Source organism: Rissa tridactyla, chromosome 16 (assembly GCF_028500815.1).
Source record: "Rissa tridactyla isolate bRisTri1 chromosome 16, bRisTri1.patW.cur.20221130, whole genome shotgun sequence".
NCBI lineage: Eukaryota > Metazoa > Chordata > Aves > Charadriiformes > Laridae > Rissa > Rissa tridactyla.
This window is the reverse complement of record NC_071481.1, coordinates 625,065-641,619: the sequence shown is the minus strand read 5'-3', so window position 1 is coordinate 641,619 and position 16,555 is coordinate 625,065. Positions and strand designations below refer to the sequence as shown.

Sequence of the window (16,555 nt, the reverse complement as noted above, 5' to 3'; positions counted from 1 at the left end):
AAGGGCCGGGGCCCGGCGGAGGGAGAACACGCCACTTTATTGGGGCGGGGGCAGGCCCGCCCGGCAGCGGGGGGGCCTCGAGAACTATCCCATGGGTTCGCGGCGGGCTCGGCGCCCGCTCGTCCCGCGAGCGGCCGGGCAGCCGGGGCGCGGGGTCCCCCCCGGCCCTGGGAGCAGGGGGACATAAATAGGGGGACGGGCGGGGAGGGGAGGGGACATAAAACTGACATAAAATGTCTACACGGCATAAGTAACAATACTTAGGGGTATGGCTTGGCCGAGCCGGGGGTGGTGCCGGGACCTCCCTCTGCCGGGGCGGCGGCGCCGGGGGGGTCAAGGGCCCGGCGGCAGGGCCCGGCGCAGCGCCTCGGCGCAGCCGGCCAGCTCCATGCGCTCCAGGGCGGCGAAGACGCGGTCTAGCGTGGGGCTGGTCTGCTGGCACCAGCGCTTCAGCATCTCGAACTGCTGGTCGCGGATGTGGGTCACCTCCAGCTCCACCAGCTCGATCTCCGCCTCCCGCAGCTCCAGCACCCGCATGAACTCCTTCCAGCGCCGCACCGGCACCGCGTCGATGACGGCGTAGAGCTGGCTGCCCTGCAGCAGCCCCCCGCGGGGCTCCGGGGGGGCGGAGGGCTCCCCCTCGCCACCCGCCCGGCCCGCGCCGCCGGGCTCCCCCCGCAGCAAGGCCAAGTGCTCGGGGCTCCGCCTCGCCGTGCCGGCGGGACGCTCCGTCACCTGGGGGGAGCACGGCTGGGTCCAGCACGGGCTGTCGCGCACCGGGGCACTGACCTGGTACCACGGCGTGACCGCAGCTCCGGCCGTGGCGGGGGCCGCCCACCCCGCGGGGAGGGTTCCGCCGGCCGGGGAGTCGTGCCGGCGCCGCTTCCTCTTGTGGTAGATGGCGAGGGCGCCCAGAAAGAGGGGTCCGGTGAGCGCCAGCAGCACGTACTCCAGCCCTGAGCCTGCGAGGAGGAGCGGGAGCAGCCCGGTCAGCCGGCCGGCGCGGACCCCGCACCCCGCCGCCCCCGGCCCCGCCGCCCCCGCACCTCCGCCGCCGCACGCCCTCTGGCACTCCTTCCCACACGTCTCCGGGGGGGTCCTGCAAGGAGAAAGGAGCCGTGGGGGGACTGTCCCGCGACCCCGCACATGTCCCCGGTCGGGGCTCAGCGAGGGTCAGCCAGCGCTTACGGGCGGCAGGGCCGGCACTCGCCGCCGTCGGCGTAGAAATCGGGCTTGCAGCCGCCGCAGAGCGTGTCCTGCGCCTCCGAGCCTGCGGAGAGGGCGGGAGTCAGGCCGGGCGGCGGGGCCGGGGGGACACGGCCGGGCCGTCCCGCAGCACTCACAGGGCCGCTGGACGAGCCGCCCGGGGCAGGGCTGGCACGGCAGGCAGGAGAACTCGCTGCAGCCCCCGTCGAGGCAGTGGCGGAAGCGGCCGGGCTCGCAGCCGCAGGCGACGTTGCTGGTGGCCGAGCAGTTGCTCAGCACGCTCTGGAAAGCTGCAGGAGAGAGGCGGTGAGCGGCACGGCGCGGCACGGCACGGCACCGTGAGGCATGGCACGGCACCGTACAGCATGTCACGGCACCGTGCAATATGGCCCGGCACGGCCCGGCGACAGCTCACCGTGGTGGTCGCACTCGTAGCAGGCCTGGCACTTGGGGAAGGTGTTGGGCTGGGCGCGGAAGGTGCCGGCGGTACAGGCAGAGCAGACGCTGTCGTTGCCGTGGCTGGAGCAGGGTTTCTGCAGGAACGTCCCTGGGGGTGACAGCGGGGTGACAGGGAGAACGGCCACCCGCTGTGCCACGCCGTGCCGAGCCGTGCCGTGCTGGCCGGGCGGCTCTCACCTGCGGGACACTGGGCGCAGCACCGGCGAACCCTCTCGATCCAGTTCATGCCGGCGGGGCAGGTGGGTCTGTCAGCGTGCCTCGGCGGGCGGGGGGACGGCCGCACCGGGTCCCGTTGCCCCCGCGGCACGGCGCCGTCCTGGCGCCCCGGGGGCTGCGATTCACTCGCTGCCAGCCACAGCGCTGCCAGCATCACCTGTGGGCAGGGAGAGGGCAGGGATGGGGGCGGCGTGGGGTGCGGGGGGCAGCCCTCGCACCGTGCTGCCCACCCGGCCGGACGCACACGCCGGGCTACCGGAGTCAGAGCCGAGACCGGTACGGGTGTCCCGGAGCTGCTCGGGTGTGCGGCCCCGCGGCCGGGAATGCCCCGCGGCAGCCCCTGCGCCGTCCTTTCCCCGCCGTACCCCAGCAAGCGGCTTCCTGCCGGTGCCGCGGGGGCCGCCGTGCCCGCTTCCCCCCCTCAACCTCCCCGTGCCCGCCGTCGGGTGCCCCCCGTGCGCTCTGCTAACGGTGCCGCCGGGGTGGCTGGGGAGCGGGGCCGGAGGGCTCGGCCGCCGGCCCCACGCCGTGTCGGCTGGGCCGGTGCTGCTGCCCCGGGACGGCCGGCCCGGGGGGTGCCGGCAGCCGGGCGGGGGAGGGTTAAGGCTGCCGGCGCTGGCTTTCCTGGCGTTTATCTCCCTCGAAGAGGAGGCGATTTCCTCCCCGAGAGGAAGCCGTGCCCGCCTCACGCTCTCCCCGATGCTATCGCGCCTCGTACGTGCATCCCTAACTAGGTCACCGCTTCCCCCGCGGGGCGCGGGGTGCTGTGCCCAGGGGAGCCCCGCTCCCCGGACGGCCCCGGCGGGGCACCCCCCGCCCCGGGGGGAGCAGGGGCCCGAGGGGCCGGGGAGGGCCGCGGCGCCGGCAGCGCGGGCGGGGAGCCAGGGGATTCCTCGCCGGGGGCTGGATTTCCCAGCCGCGATGGCCCCGATTACGGCGGCTGAATCATTTTCTATTAAACCCGCCGTCGGACTGGAAACTGCGCCCGGGCCGCCCCGCTTGCGGGGCGCTGCCGGTACATCGGGGCGGCCGCCTCGGCCCCGGCTGCCAGCGGCAGCTCTGAGTCACCGCCGAGGCACGGCCTTCCCACGGCGGGGCCCTGCCCGACACCGGGCGGCTGCCCCCGGCCTTCCCCGGCACCGGCAGCGGGTGCCCCGCCGGTCCCCGTCCCACCGCCTGCCGGGCGGCGGGCAGAGCCACCGACCGCTTCCTGCCCGTAACGCGGCCCCGGTGCGCCCGTGTACCGGGACGATCCCCGCCCATCCCTGGGATGGCCCCCGGCAGCCGCCACCACCGGTCCCCGGTGGCAGTGTTCTGCCCGCAGCCCCGTGGCTGACCCCACGGTTCCCACAGCTGCGTCGCGGCCGTGCCCGCAGGCTTCGTGGCCGTGCCGTGCCTGGTGGTCCCCGTGGCCGTACCCGCTGTCCCCACGGCAGTGCCCGCTGTCGCCGCGACCGTGCCACGCTGCAGGCGCTTCGGCGATGCAGACCCCAGTCCCAAGCATTCAGCCGCGGGGTGGGAGTGTTTTCAGCACCCTTGGCTCGCCCTCCCCTCCTGCTCCCGGTCTCCCCCTGCGGCCACGGCCCCGGGGCACCCCGGAATCGGTGCCAGGGGGGGCGCGGGACCCCGGCGCCGCCGCACTCACCCAAGCCGCCCCCGGGCAGCAGCGCTTCATCCTTGCGGCCGATGTGGCTGGGTCATGCCGGGGCGGCGAGGGGAGCGGGGCGGCGGGCGCAGTGGGGTGTCGGGGGGGCGGCTCAGCGCCCGGGCAGGGTGCCCCGGCACCCCATCGCCCCGCCGGCAGCGCGGGACGCGTGGTGAGTGAGCGGCAGCCCCCCCCCCGCACAGGCTTTTACACCCGGCGGCCGCGGGAGGAAATGCTTTTTTGGAAATGAGTCCGGGGGGTGCGAAACCCCATGACGGGAGCGCCGGGCGCGGGAGGGACCTGCGCCGCCTCGCCCGGGGCCGCCGCCCTCTCCGGGGACGCGGGGGGCAGCGCTGACCCCCTCCCCGCCCCGAGCCGCCCCGCGGCGTCTGCCCCGACAGGGGTCCCACGGCCGTGTCCCCCCCGCGGCCGAAGGAGAGGCGAGGCGGGCCCGATCCGCACCAGCTGGGTTTATTGCTCGTCCGGGACGCTCCGTCCCCTCCGCGGTTCCTCCGCTCCGGCCCCGGGAGCCGCCGCCCGTCCCGCCCCGGCCAGACCCCGGGGCCACCGCCCGTCCCAGCCCAGCGCCGTCCCCTCCTGCCACCAGCCCCCCCGCCCGCGGCACCGTGCCACCGGCGCCGCGTCCCTCTCAGCACCTTCCCCGCTCACCACCGCCGACGTCGTCACCCCTTCCTCGCCCACCGGAGCCGCCCCACGGCCCCCCGCAGCCTCCCGCGCCCCCGGGGCTACCCTGGCCCGACGCACCTTGCAGTGGCCGGGCCCCCACCGACAACCCTCGTCTCTGCCGACAAGGGTCCCCGCTCCGGGGAGAAGCGGGCAGCCCCTTGCCGAGGGGACTGGTCTGCGCCCCCACCCGCGCCCCCACCGGCGTGGCACCCCCGCGCCCGCTCCGCCGGGCCCCGGCATTACGCGGCGGGTAGAAGCGGGAGCAGCTCCTCGGCGCGTCCGTCCGTCTGTCCGTCCCGGCGGCTCTCACACCTCCCTGCAAGACACGGGGCGGGGAGAGGTGCCCTGAGCGGCGGGGCCCGGCCCCGGGAAGGGCCGGAGCATCCCCCGGGAGCCTGCGGGCAGGAGGGCGCTTACGAGGCGGTGAGCGTGGAGTTGAGCAGCAGCGTGGTCCGGATGCGGTACAGCTGCGCCAGGGTCAGCTTGCGGTGCTGGGCCGCCTGCGGGTCCGAGAGGGTCCGGCGGGCGGCGGGCGGGGGGACGCGGCCCAGCGCCCCGGGCAGGGACGCCGGGCTCTCCGCCGGCTCCTCCGGCTCCGAGAGCTCGGAGGCGGAGCTGCCGCCGCTGCCGGGGGCGGCCGGGGGACCGGGGGCTTGGCTAGTCCGGGGGGGGCCGGCGCAGAGGTCGGAGAGGCTGCGGCTCTGGCTGAGGGGGGCTGGGGGGCCGGGGGGCAGGAGCTGGGGCAGGCTGGCCTCCGACTTGGACTTGAGCACCCTGGCCGGGCAGGGCAGGAGCTGCACGGGCATCCGGCGGCGCAGCCGGGGCGAGGGGGGACGCGGGGTCGGGGGGGGCTCCCGCCCCTCCTCGGCCGCCCCCTCGGGCTGCTGGCCGAAGTCCCGCAGGGAGGTGGGCGAGAGGGTGCCGTAGGCGCTGTCAATGGAGGACGAGCGGCAGCCGTTGGCCGGGGGGGCTGCGCCATGGGGCAGGGGTACAGGCAGGGCGCCCGCCGGCAGCTCCCGGGTGGGGGTCTCGGCGGAGGTGGGGGTGTCAGCAGAGGTGCTGGTGCCAATGGAGGTGCCGGTGCCAACAGAGGAGCCATCCGAGGTCGAGCCGAAGGGCCCCGTGTCCCAGTCCGGGGAGGAGAGCTCATCACTGCCATTCACTGCCACCACGGCGAGGGTCTCAGTAGAGCCGTCGGAGGGGCTGCGGGGGCAGCAGAGTGAGGAGGGGGATGTGCCAGGCCGGGGGATGAGCAGGGCCCCCCTCCCGCTCCCTACCACCGCTGCGAGTCAGGGCTGGCGCTGCCATGGCGCTGGACAGTGGGTGAGCTGGCAGCTGAGGTGCCGCTCTCGCCTTCCTCCTCTTCCTCCTCCTCCTCCTCCTCCAGGCGCCGGCGCTGCCGCAGCTGCTGCAGCAGGTTCTGGGGAGGGGGAGGCATCAGAGAGGCACTGGGTGCCCCCGGAACCCCCACCCACCCCCCACGCCCCTCACCTGGGCGTTGCGCACCGCCTCGACCCAGCTGCGGCACAGCGACTGCCCGCTGGCCTGGAAGGTGTAGGCGGCCACGGCGCTCCCCAGCTCATTCAGGTAGATGAGGAGGAAGGAGCCTGTGGGCAGGGGTTGTCAGCAGCGTCCTGAGACCCCCCCATGGTCCCCATTGCCCCCCGTGCTGCTCACCCGGGTCCCTGAGCTCCCGGCAGACGACCTTGTCCACCAGCAAGGGCTGTCGGATCACCTTGGTGCGCTCAGCCTTCTTGAGGGGCTTGGTGATGAGGAAGAGGTCAGTGAAGAGGAAGCAGTAGACATCCATCTGTGGGCAAGAATGGAGCTGTGGGCACCAGCCGGCGCGGCGGGCAGGGGCACGCAGGCAGGGGCCCGGACATGGCGTCCCCTGTGGTCCTCACCTTGCTGTCTTTACCTTCCCGCATCCGCAGGCTGCCCTCGAGGAGGAGCTGCCGGGTGTCCTCCGGGGAGGTGCCAGGGATGGGGGCCGTTAGGTCCAGCCGCAGGAACTCCTTCAGCAGCTGCAGGGAGACCCTGGCGTCAGTGGTGGGCATGGCATGGCATGGGGTGTCATGGAGTAGCATGGCATGGGGTGGCTTGGTATGGCATTGGGTGGCATGACATGGCATGGGTTGGCTTGGCATGAAATGACAGGGTAGCATAGCACAGTATGGCGTAGGGTGGTGTGACATGGCATGGGGCAGCATTGAGTAGCATGGCATGGCACGGAGTGGCATTGAGTGGCATGGCATGGCATGGGGTGGCAAGACACAGGGTGACATGGCATGGCAGCTCCGCCATGCCCAGCCTACCTTGTCCACCTCATCTGTGCTGCCCTCCACCACCTCGTAGGCATCGATGCGGTCGAGGATGGCAGCCAGGCGCTGCCGCTCCTGCCGCTGGCGCATCCGTGAGTTGACGTGGTTGATGAAGTGCTCCACAGAGCCAATCTGCAGCCAGGGCAGTTGGTGAGGGGGGGGACGACCACCTCACTCCACTCCCCACCGCCCTGTGCCCTCGGCCCCTTACCATGGCAGTGATGGCATCACGGGCACGGGGGTCGTCCGTCTTCTTCAGCACGGACTTGAGGAGCAGCGGGTACTTGGTGAGGCGCTGGTGGGGCTTCACCAGCATGTCGCTCAGCTTCAGGCGGCTGCACTGCTCGTGCTTCTCGGCCCACTGCAGCACACAGGCATCAGCCCTGGCACCAGCCCCGGCCCCGGTCCCAGCCCCTGCCTGCTCCCCTTACCGTCACGTAGGCGCGGAAGAGCTCGCTGTCCCGCAGCAGCGCCCGCATGTACTCCATGCAGCCCTCCTCCTCCATGCAGTACCGCACGTAGGGCTTGAAGAGGGAGCCGAACTGGGGGGGTGCAGGGGGGTCACCATGGGGCACAGCTCAGCACAGCCCCCCGCTGCGGCACAGGTCCCCACTCACCATCTTGAAGCCATTGAGGAAGTCGATGGGGTCGAGCAGTGCCCCGGTCCGGCGTGCCTTGGCCAGCACCGGGGCCATGACGCTACGCCACAGCTCGCGGTGCAGCCGGATGATCTCTCCGATGTTGCCGAAGAGCCGTACAGCGTCCACCTGCGGGGACAAGGCAGGAGCTGCGAGGGGACGGCACCCACATCCTGCCGGTGTGGCCAGACCGGGGTCCCATCCCTGGCCTGGGGGTCCCCGGCCACTGCAGCCCCCCAGTGCTCACCTCGCAGAGCAGCCCCGACTCCTGCAGGTTCAGCAGGCAGCAGAGGAAGAGCTGCGGGGACAGAGCGGGGAGCTGGTGGGGTGCCGCCGGTGGGGTGTGCGGCCACAGCCCCCCACCATGGTGCGGCACAGCATGGCTGCCGCCAGCACTCACGTCGGTGATGACTTTGAGCTTGCGGATGTAGGTGGCCTCGGTGTGCAGCAGCTCCCAGATGGCTTCCTGCTGGTGGCACTGCCGGCGCGACAGGGCCTGCGGGGCCGAGCGTCAGCACCGCGCCGGTGGCTGGGCAGAGCCCCCGCGGTCCCCCGGCCCCCCAGGCCTACCTCCGCGCCCCGGATGATCTGCTGCCAGCTGTCCTCCAGCGCCAGCCCGGCCTCGTCCCCATCCTCCTCCCAGGAGTCGCGGTCGAAGCGGAGCTGGGGCGGCAGCTTGGGCAGCCCGAAGGTGCCGTAGGCGTGCAGCCTGCTCGCCAGCTGCTCCAGCTTCTCGGTCTCCTGGCCAAAAGCCAGGTGCAGAGCGACTGGACAAGGGGCCAGCAGGGACACGCCGCAGACCCCCTCGCCCTGCCCGCAGAGCTGGGGGGGCTCAAGCCCCAGGGGGACACATTCCGGCTCCCCAACATCACCGCAGACAGCTCCCATGCCCCCTCCCTGTGCCCACATCCCACTTACCCGCCCGAAGGAGCCGGTGCTGGTGCCGGAGCCAAAGAACCCACTGAAGCGGCTGGCAGCGCGGTTCTTCCAGGTGTCAGTGCCGTTGGCGGGCAGGGAGCCACCACTGGGCAGGGCTGGCTCGGCGCTGGGGATGCTGGCGTCCCCCAGGAACTCCGTCATGTTCTTCCTCCGCCGGCCCGGAGCCTGCAGCGGGGACAGCCGGTGCCTCCCAGGTCAGGGCCCGGCACTGCGCGCCTGGGCCACCGGGGTGGGGACAGCAGCATGGCACAGCACGATGCTACGGCAGGGCTCACCTCGAGCACCCGTGGGAGAGACAGACACCCAGATGGCACCCCGGGCAGCAGGGTCCCCCCGGCCACACTCCCCTGCCCGCACTGACCTGCCTACCTGCATCCTGGGGGCACGGCGCCCCGGGTGCTGCCTGGCCAAGCCCAGCCGGTCGCAGGCAAGTGGCCCCGGCAGTGTGGGGACTCAGGGCATCCCGCGGGGCACAGCACCCCAGCTCAGCCGCCGGCCCGGCCACTCTCCCAGCCCGGATGGCGGAGCTGGAGCCGGGCAGGCAGTGGCCGGGCTCCTCCGAAACAAAAGGAGGTGGGGCCAGCGCCGAAAACCTAATTTCCCTCCTCGTCAGATAAACTAATCAGAGCTGAACAATTCACCGGCGGAGATCAAAGCCCCCCGGCCGGCCGCGAGGGCTGGGTCACAGCCAAGGGCTCCCACCGGCCTGGGCACCGCTGCACCAGCTGCCTCCCCACATGTTCCCGGGACGCGGCTGCTGCCATCTCCTCACCCCGGCACAAAGGGCAGCAGGGCCAGGGCTCCCTGCCTGCAACCGAGCCATGGGACGTGGCATACTGCCACCACAGCCCCACGCCCCGCCACGTCCCCAGCCCCGGGTGGGGAGAGCCACCGCGGCACCATCCCCGTTACTCACCGTGCTGCTGCCAGCCCCATGGCCCTGGCGCGGCTCCGCTCCCCCCTGCCTCCCGGAAGGCACCAGGGGCCGAGACGCCCGCAGAGGCAGTTGGGAGCCGGCTGGTCCCCCCACCCTGCCAGGGCCCTGCTGGTCCTGCAGCCAGGCATTGTAGTGCTGGACGCGGGCGGCCACCAGCCCCGGCCACACAGCCAGCTTGCCACCTTCAAGGGCTGCCGGCGCGGGGCTGAGCACTGCATCCCCCCCCCCAGCCACTCCCCACAGCGTGGCAGCCTGCTCCCACGGGGAGTGCCGGCCAGCTCGGCCCCACGCCTTATCTGGGGCCAGGGTCCATGGGGCAGGACCGGGCTGTGCTTGGCAGCTGCCAGGTGCCGCAGTGTGAGCAGGGCTGGCGGCCAGGGCGAGCCCCGGGGCCCCCAGGGCTCCTGTTTGCCTTTGCTCTGGTGCCAGCCTGTACATGGCATGGCCACAGGGCTGGTGCCACCAGCTGAGCTGCCACGTCTGGCACAGTCACCGCCACCATGGCGCAGACAGCACAGCCAAGAGCTGAACGAGCTCTCGGGGTTCTGGGAGTGTCTTCAGCCGACACCACACAAGGCCACCCATGAGACACCGTGCTGCTGCCCCATGTCCCCATCTTCTCAGCTAGGATGGCTATTGGGGCATCCCATGCCCCACCCCCCCCCCCCCAGTTCCTGTCCCCAGGGCTAGCACCGGTACTCACCAGGCTGTCGGTGCCCTCCCGGCATCCCAGCACCAGCTCCGGCACCGGCCCAAGGAGTGCAGTGGTCCGGGTTGGGTGCAGGATGGGCAGGCTGGCCGACTTGGCTTCCCATGCCGCCTGCTCCACCTTCAGCTCATCCCCAGGCTTGGCTGTGGGAGCATCAGGCCGTCAGAGTCCCCCGTGAGCCCTGGGGTAGCTGAGCCTCCCGCCGGGCCCCCACCAGACCCCACCGCACCTTTCACCCGCAGGTGGTGCCCCCCGAAGCGGTACGCCTCGAACTGGAGGGAGAGCGGCGTGTGGGACTGGTCCAGGTAGATGTCCACCTTGCCCAGCTCGATCGCCTTCCTCTCGAAGACCGGCAGCAGCACCTCCCTGCGGGGACACGAGCCCCACGTCCATCCCTGCGTCTGTCCCCACATCCATCCCCGCATCCCTCCCTGGCAGACTCACCCCAGGGACTTCTTCTTCGCGGCCGGCACGATCTCTGCCTCAATGTTGACGCTGAGGTCGAACTTCAGGGTGAAGCACTCCTTGCTGGGGTCCTGGGGGGAGGCGGCAGCCGCTCGCCCAGGGCTCCCTTCCACTGGCCAGGGCCACCCCAGGGAGAAGGGCTGGTGCCTTACGTCCGTGTGCCTGCGCCGAGCCTTCTTCTTGGGCAGCTTCAGCGCCGAGCTCCTCTGCTCCCTGCGAGCACAGGGCGGGCAGGGTGACGGGGACGCCGTGGGCTGGGGATGTGCAGGGGACACGGAGGGCCGGGGGCTCACCCTCTGCTGTCCGCAGGTCCCTCCCCATCCTCCTCCACGTCGGAGGCATGGCTGGTGCGTGGGGGACACGAGCGCGTCGACATGTGGCGGGCCAGGACGGAGCCTGCAGATGGGCATCGAGCTGGGCTGTGCCGGCACCCCCAGCGCTGTGCCAGCTCCGGCTGCATCCCACTCCCATCCCTGTCCTGCACCAGCCCCAAGTGCATCCCACTCCCATGGCCGCACCGTGCTGGCCGCAAGCGCATCCCCCCGGGCGCAGCGGTGCCGGCAGCCCCCAGCCCGGCTCACCTTGCGGGGGCAGGTCGAAGCGAATGTGGCTGTCAAAGTGCATGGCGCCATGGAGGCGGCTGTCGCAGAGCTCACACAGGCTGAGCGGGCTGCTGCGGTTCAGCTGCTGGCACTCGGCGTGGTGACATACCTGCGTGGGGACGGGCACACGCATGAGCCGGGCAGCGGCTGCCTGGGAGCTGCCAGCAGGAGGGACGGGCAGCACCGCAGGCAGCAGGGACCCCCCTTCCCATCCCACGCTGCTGCCGCACACCGCTGGTGGGCAACACGGGCCAGAGCGGGCGCGGGGAATGCAGCGTGAGCAGGACATGGCCACGAGACGGGGGGGCTGCACCGCACAGCCCCCTCCCCGCTCCACCGCGCTGAGCCGGGACCCCGGGGAGGCTGCACACGCCTGGGCACAGCGGGGGCGGCCGGGGGACAGCCACCTGCCCCTCGCCGGGTGCTGGGGAGGCCATGCTCCCGTGCCGCAGCCCCTTTGTGCCGGCGGGAGCAGCGTTCCCGGGGCAGGACGGAGGAAGCGAGCGTCTGTGGCCAAACAATGCTCGAAGCCGGCACGTTTCCTCCGATTGTGCGCAGCCCCAGCCCCACCGGGCATTCACAGCGGGTTATTTTTAAATCCCTGGCCGGGCCCCCAGCGCAGCGCACAGCCCATGACCCCCAGCCAGCGCTCGCCTCACTGGGGGCTCCAGCTCGTCCTGCTCCCAGGGACCGCGGTGCTGCCGGCCACTGCCAGCGACCCCACTGCACCGCCAGCACGTCCCCATCCCCTGTGGGACCCCCATCGCTGCCCCGCACATGGAGGGGTGCGAGGGGCTGCCGGGGAGGAGCGAGCCCTGCCTGCAGTGCACCGTGCCGCTGCGGGGAGGAAGCGCCCGTGCAGCCCCAGCCGCCCCCGCTTCCTGCCCTCCTTCCTCCCGGCGATGATGAGGTCAGAGCTGACGCGCTCCCGCCACCCGCACACTCCCCGAGGGGCCGCCAGCCCCTCCATGGCACCCGCCAGTGTCCTCCCCCTGGCCCTGCGGACACGCCAGCCCCTGCCTCCTCCTCTCCCACCACCGTAGCCCCAGCCCAACAACATCATGGCCATCATGGCACCTGGGAGACGGGGAGCATGGCCACAGGCTCCAGGCAACGACAGCAGCCGACGCTTGCGCAGGGCCGCCCGGGACCCTCGGCAGCTGCCCCGCTGGGATACGGGGCTCCCTGTCAACCCTCCCTGCAGGAGGGTCTGGGCGGGATACCCGGACCCCTCGGCCCACCCCAGGGATCAGCTCCCAGCCCCACCGCGCTCCCGGCACACCGCAGCTGCCCCACGAAGCGAGGGAGGACGCGATGCAGCTCCGTGCCACGGCAGGATGAGCCCCAGCCCAGCCAGCACCCCCGCCCTGCTGCCGGTGGGAGAGAAGGGACCCTAAATCCGCTCTAGTGTCATGGTAGCGAGCAGGGGGACAGACGGGCTGGAGCGGATTAGCCAGTCACACCAGCTAGGGGAATCGGGCGAGCTGCCGCGCCATTAAATGCCCGCAGGACCACACCACCAGCAGGGAACGCATGCCCAGCACGGGCCGGGGGGACACGGCTGGGGGGCAGCTGCTGGCCGTGCCAGAGGGACTTCGGGGAGCGGCAGGTCAGGCAGAGCTGCCCGCTGCCTCTTCTCACCCGTGAGCCCGATGGCCAGAAGGCAGCTGCCCGTCACTGCCCACCATCCCACAGCACCCACCTTGGCCGCCCTCCTCTCGCCGCTGCAGTCGGGGTTCTGGCAGCGCAGCACCGTCTCCTCCGGCGGGCACGGCTCGGCTGCGGGAGAAGAGGGAGGTCAGTGACGGGGTGCTGCGGTGAGCCCCCCCAGCCCTGCCTGCACAGGGGGGCTGTGCCGAGGCTCCCGCACTGCAAGCCCTGGGTTTAAGAGCTCGGCAAAGCCCTCGGGCTCAGCCGAGGCTGGGCCTGCCTGCTCCTGCCTGCCCCGCAGCCCATCCAGGGGGACGGAACCCCAAGCCCAAGAGCCAGCACTGCATCCTGCAGCGTCGGCATCCGGCACCTGCCCGGCGCCCCAAGTCACAGGATCAGGACATGGACCTGCCCCAGCAGCGGCACGGACCGGGGCTGCAGCAGGAACGCTAAATCTGCCACTTGCCAGCCCCCAACGGGGCTTAGGAGCCACTTTAAGCTTTGACAGTTAAATCGGCCTTAGGGACAAATCCTATTTTGAAGGCTTTTGTTATGTGTCGCGTCTAATCGTTTAAAAATAACAGAGTCCGGGTGGCTCGCAGCAAACGAGCAGCACGAACACCCTCCTGCGGGCCAGGGATGCTCCAGTGGGAAGCTGCCCTGCCAGACATGGAGCCCGTGCAGGGGACACCGAGAGTGCCGGTGGCACGGCCACACCAGACGGCCACGGTCCCAGCAGCAGGGCGGCTGGCACAGGGGCTTCCCCGCCGCGCCGCTCCGCTCTCCCGCATCCCTCCTGCCAACAAAAACAGCATCCGAGCGGGACCGCGGCCAAGGCTGGGGTTAGACTCCATCTGCGGGAAAAAATGTCTTTTGGGGCAACGCTGACAAAGCTGCTGCTTCTGCCCGGAGAGGGGGAGGAGATCCGGGCCGGTGCCGGCTGCCCCAGCTCCTGGCCAGGCAGCGATCCCGGGCGCAGGCAGGACACCCGGCAGAGCACCGGGAGCCGGGGCTGCCGGCTGCCCCCGCGGCAGGAGCACAATGAGGGCTCTGTCCCCACAGCCCCCACCGAGCTCGGCCGCCCCCCGCTGCCGCCGTTTCACTTGACCTATCGGGAATAATAACGGAAGCAAACAAGAAATTCTTTCACGCACCCGAGGGAAAGTTTTACAAACTCACCAAAGACCCGAGGCCGGAGCAGCCGGTGGTGCCGGGGACCAGCCCCACACCGCAGCCAGTGGCACAGCCAGAGCCGCTCGGCTCTGCCCGAACGCTGGCCCCGGCCGCAGGTCACGCGTGGACCAGAGCCTCAGGTGTCCCGGGCAGGAGCTCTGCAGCAGGGGGTGCGCAGAGGGGACCCCAGTTTCTGGTGGAGGCAGGTCCAGGTCGCCACTGGACACTTGAGGGCTGGAGGAGGGATCCTGGCCCCACCAGCTCCTCTCCCTGGTCGGCCACCTCCTCCTCCTCCTCCTCCTGCCAGCTCTGTTACCGTGCCCGGCTCTGCCGGTGACGGCAAGCGAGTTTGAAACCGGAGGATCCTTATACCAGAGCGCACGGTGGCAGCTCGCTGGGGCCTGTGCCGGGAGGGAGCGGTGCCAGTGGCACGGGGCGGTTCGGTGAGCGCTCCCCAGCTGCACCTGCAGCCTCCCCGCGGCATCCTCCCTACACCATTCCCGTTCCAGCCGGAGTTTCTCCTGGCCCTTCATCCTCCTTGCCAGGGCTGGAGGTTTTTGGCCAAGCACGGCTGCCCACCAGCCCCCGTGCCCCCCCAGCCACCTACCCCCGAGCTCCTCGCTGATGTCCAGGCTGGAGCTCCAGGAGAAGCGCTCCACCGCCCCGTACTCCAGCCCCGCCAGCCCGGTGGGCAAAGCCTCCAGCTCGTAGGCACCCCGCTTCCTCCAGTACAGAAACATCCTGGGGTGGCGGCCGGGGGCCCCCCGGAGCCCTGCCCGCCCCGGCGGTGGGACTAGCCGAGGTAGCCCAGCTCCGGCTTTAAGAGCAGGTCCCGGTCTCCGGACAAGCGGCGCATTGAGGCCGGCGGCGGCGCGGGGTGCCCGGGAGGCCGGCACAAAGGGCCTTTCTTCAGCCTCCCACAGACATTGCACAAATTTCACTTTCCGCCGTCTATGAAAGACATTCGGCCGCGGAGACAAGACGCGCTTGTGATTAAAATAATCGGCATGAAGAGGGGGGCTGTTCAGCGGCTCCGACGTCGGATGGCTTTTGGGGGGCAGGAATGCGCCGCCCCGAGCCCCCGCTGCACCCCCGCAGCCGTGGGCACGCCGGGGCCCCCAGCCCGCGCAGGGAAAGCCGGGGGTCTTTAGGGGGGTTTTCCCGCTGCCAAACCTAAGCAAATGGGAAAGCACCGGATTGGGCTTAAAACCCACAAAGACAGGAAAGGACGGCAGCTCTGTCCTGCCCCACGCAAAACTCTCCCTAAACCAGGGGGAAAAGCCAAAACCCCGCGTGGGGCGATCAGCTGGGCTGAGACCACCCCAGCTCCCAAACTCTTCGGCATCTTCTCCCCAAAGCACCACGTGGCTCCCCATAGTTTTGCTGCTTCTAGGTGCCCTTTGCTAGAAACGGTAGTCAGAAATTTAAAAACAAACAAACAAACAAAAAAAAACAACAAAAAAATTGCTGCAAAGTTAATAGATCCTAGCACATTAAAAAAGCCCAACCATCCGGCTTTATTTAGCACATCCTTGATGCTTTAAGTGCTAAGTAACTGATTTCCTATCGATCACGCTACTGAGTGCCCCCACCCGTGCCGGGGGGTGCCACCCCGAGATTTATGCCCTAAAGCCCCCGGTTGCCCCATACCGCGCTCCCCCCTGGGGCTGTTCGCCCTGCCCAAGGCTGCACTGTCCACCTCTGTCCCCCCCGGAATGATGCCACCCCGGACACTGGAGGCTGGGCGCAGGCACAGGGGGGTCACTCACTCAAGGAGGGGCACCCCCTGCCCAGCCCGGTGGATGCTGGGGGCCGGTGACAGCCCTGAGGGGGATGCTCAGTCCCAGGAGGATGCTCAGTCCCGGCCGTTTCACCCCCGCTGCTCGCCCCTCTCACCTTTCCTGGCGCCTTTTCCGCCCGCTCCCTCACGACTCGAACCCTTGTCTCGGCCGGGATTTTCCCACCGGCTGCACGATGGCCCCCGTATTTATTTTAGCCACTGTTCAGGCCAGGTTGCCAGCCAAGTCCTTCCTGCGCTGCCAGACCCAGCCAGATGGGGATAATTAGGCCTGGATTAAGTTAAAGCTTTAACTCTTTAGAAGGCAGCAACGCCCCACAGCCCCTGGCAGCCCCTCTCCAGCGGCCACCCCCCTTGATTTGTTGGTTTACAGGTACATGCTTGGGGAGCGCTAGGAAATCTCCTCGCAGGCCAGATAAGAGCATTTTTCACAGATTACTCACACCTGCAGCAGCCGCCCACTGAAAAGATCCGGCCCCAAGCAGCGCACCACATCCCTCCCTCCTCCATGGGAGAGACCTTGACACCAGGGATCCAAACGGACACCCACCACGGGGGGCGCGGGCCCCATGGCCAGACTGTCCCCTGCTTTGGGATGGGGCAGAGCCGTGCCACGTTACGAGGAGCTGCCGTTAGCAGCTGGGTTATTTTTGCAGTCATGGATCCATTAAATGCCAGAGGTGCCGGTGTTACCCACTCAGGTTTTCCCGAAAAGGTCCTCAACTCAGCCCGAGACGCTCGCTCACCTCTGCGTGACCCCCACCAGCCTCATCTCTGCTCCGCAGCGAATTGCTGCCCGGACAGAGCTGGAAAAGAAAAAGAACAAAGAGTTCCTCCGGCCTTTCCCCCTGGGGCACAGCCCAGGGAACCACGGCGCAGCCCGGGGTGACGAGTTCCTCCCGGCTCCCGCCCCACAGCAGCCCCTGCCGCAGCACAACCTATTCGGACATCGGGGCCAGACCCAGAGCTCGTCTCAGACAGCGCCAGGGCCTTCAGCTTCTACCCCGGCAAGCCAGGACACAGGAAGAGCCAGCGCGGCGGGATGACGCCGTGTCACCGAGGCGAGCTGTGACAGCGCAGACAGGCGTCGCGCGGGCGACTCCCTCCAGC

At 70.4% G+C, this 16,555-nt stretch overlaps 2 protein-coding genes across 6 annotated transcripts; both read right to left on the bottom strand.

Moving 5' to 3' along the window:
* Window positions 1–17: 17 nt before the first annotated feature.
* TNFRSF25 (TNF receptor superfamily member 25) lies at window positions 18–3,650 on the bottom strand. Its single transcript, XM_054222624.1, has 7 exons — window positions 3,527–3,650; window positions 1,843–2,038; window positions 1,622–1,753; window positions 1,344–1,496; window positions 1,189–1,270; window positions 1,047–1,099; window positions 18–962 (listed from the first exon to the last, which is right to left on the bottom strand). The coding sequence occupies exons 1-7, from the start codon at window positions 3,554–3,556 to the stop codon at window positions 334–336; spliced, it is 1,275 nt and encodes a 424-aa protein (XP_054078599.1). The 5' UTR covers window positions 3,557–3,650; the 3' UTR covers window positions 18–333.
* A 738-nt stretch (window positions 3,651–4,388) lies between these two features.
* Window positions 4,389–16,465, bottom strand: PLEKHG5 (pleckstrin homology and RhoGEF domain containing G5). 5 transcript variants are annotated; one of them, XM_054222619.1, is made up of 23 exons: window positions 16,384–16,465; window positions 16,192–16,251; window positions 12,527–12,603; window positions 10,804–10,933; window positions 10,516–10,618; window positions 10,375–10,435; window positions 10,202–10,293; window positions 9,987–10,123; window positions 9,752–9,900; window positions 8,091–8,276; window positions 7,743–7,913; window positions 7,573–7,668; window positions 7,420–7,470; window positions 7,152–7,301; window positions 6,966–7,076; window positions 6,746–6,895; window positions 6,529–6,666; window positions 6,118–6,237; window positions 5,891–6,023; window positions 5,705–5,820; window positions 5,491–5,633; window positions 4,631–5,416; window positions 4,389–4,529 (listed from the first exon to the last, which is right to left on the bottom strand). In XM_054222619.1, exons 4-23 carry the CDS (start codon window positions 10,844–10,846, stop codon window positions 4,520–4,522), a joined length of 2,946 nt encoding a protein of 981 aa, XP_054078594.1. In that variant the 5' UTR covers window positions 10,847–10,933; window positions 12,527–12,603; window positions 16,192–16,251; window positions 16,384–16,465; the 3' UTR covers window positions 4,389–4,519. The 5 variants fall into 5 exon arrangements, with proteins under 5 accessions (XP_054078594.1, XP_054078592.1, XP_054078593.1 ...); XM_054222617.1 differs by lacking the exons at window positions 16,192–16,251; window positions 16,384–16,465 and having other exon boundaries at window positions 6,966–7,058; XM_054222618.1 differs by lacking the exons at window positions 12,527–12,603; window positions 16,192–16,251; window positions 16,384–16,465 and having other exon boundaries at window positions 10,804–11,351.
* Window positions 16,466–16,555: the final 90 nt, after the last annotated feature.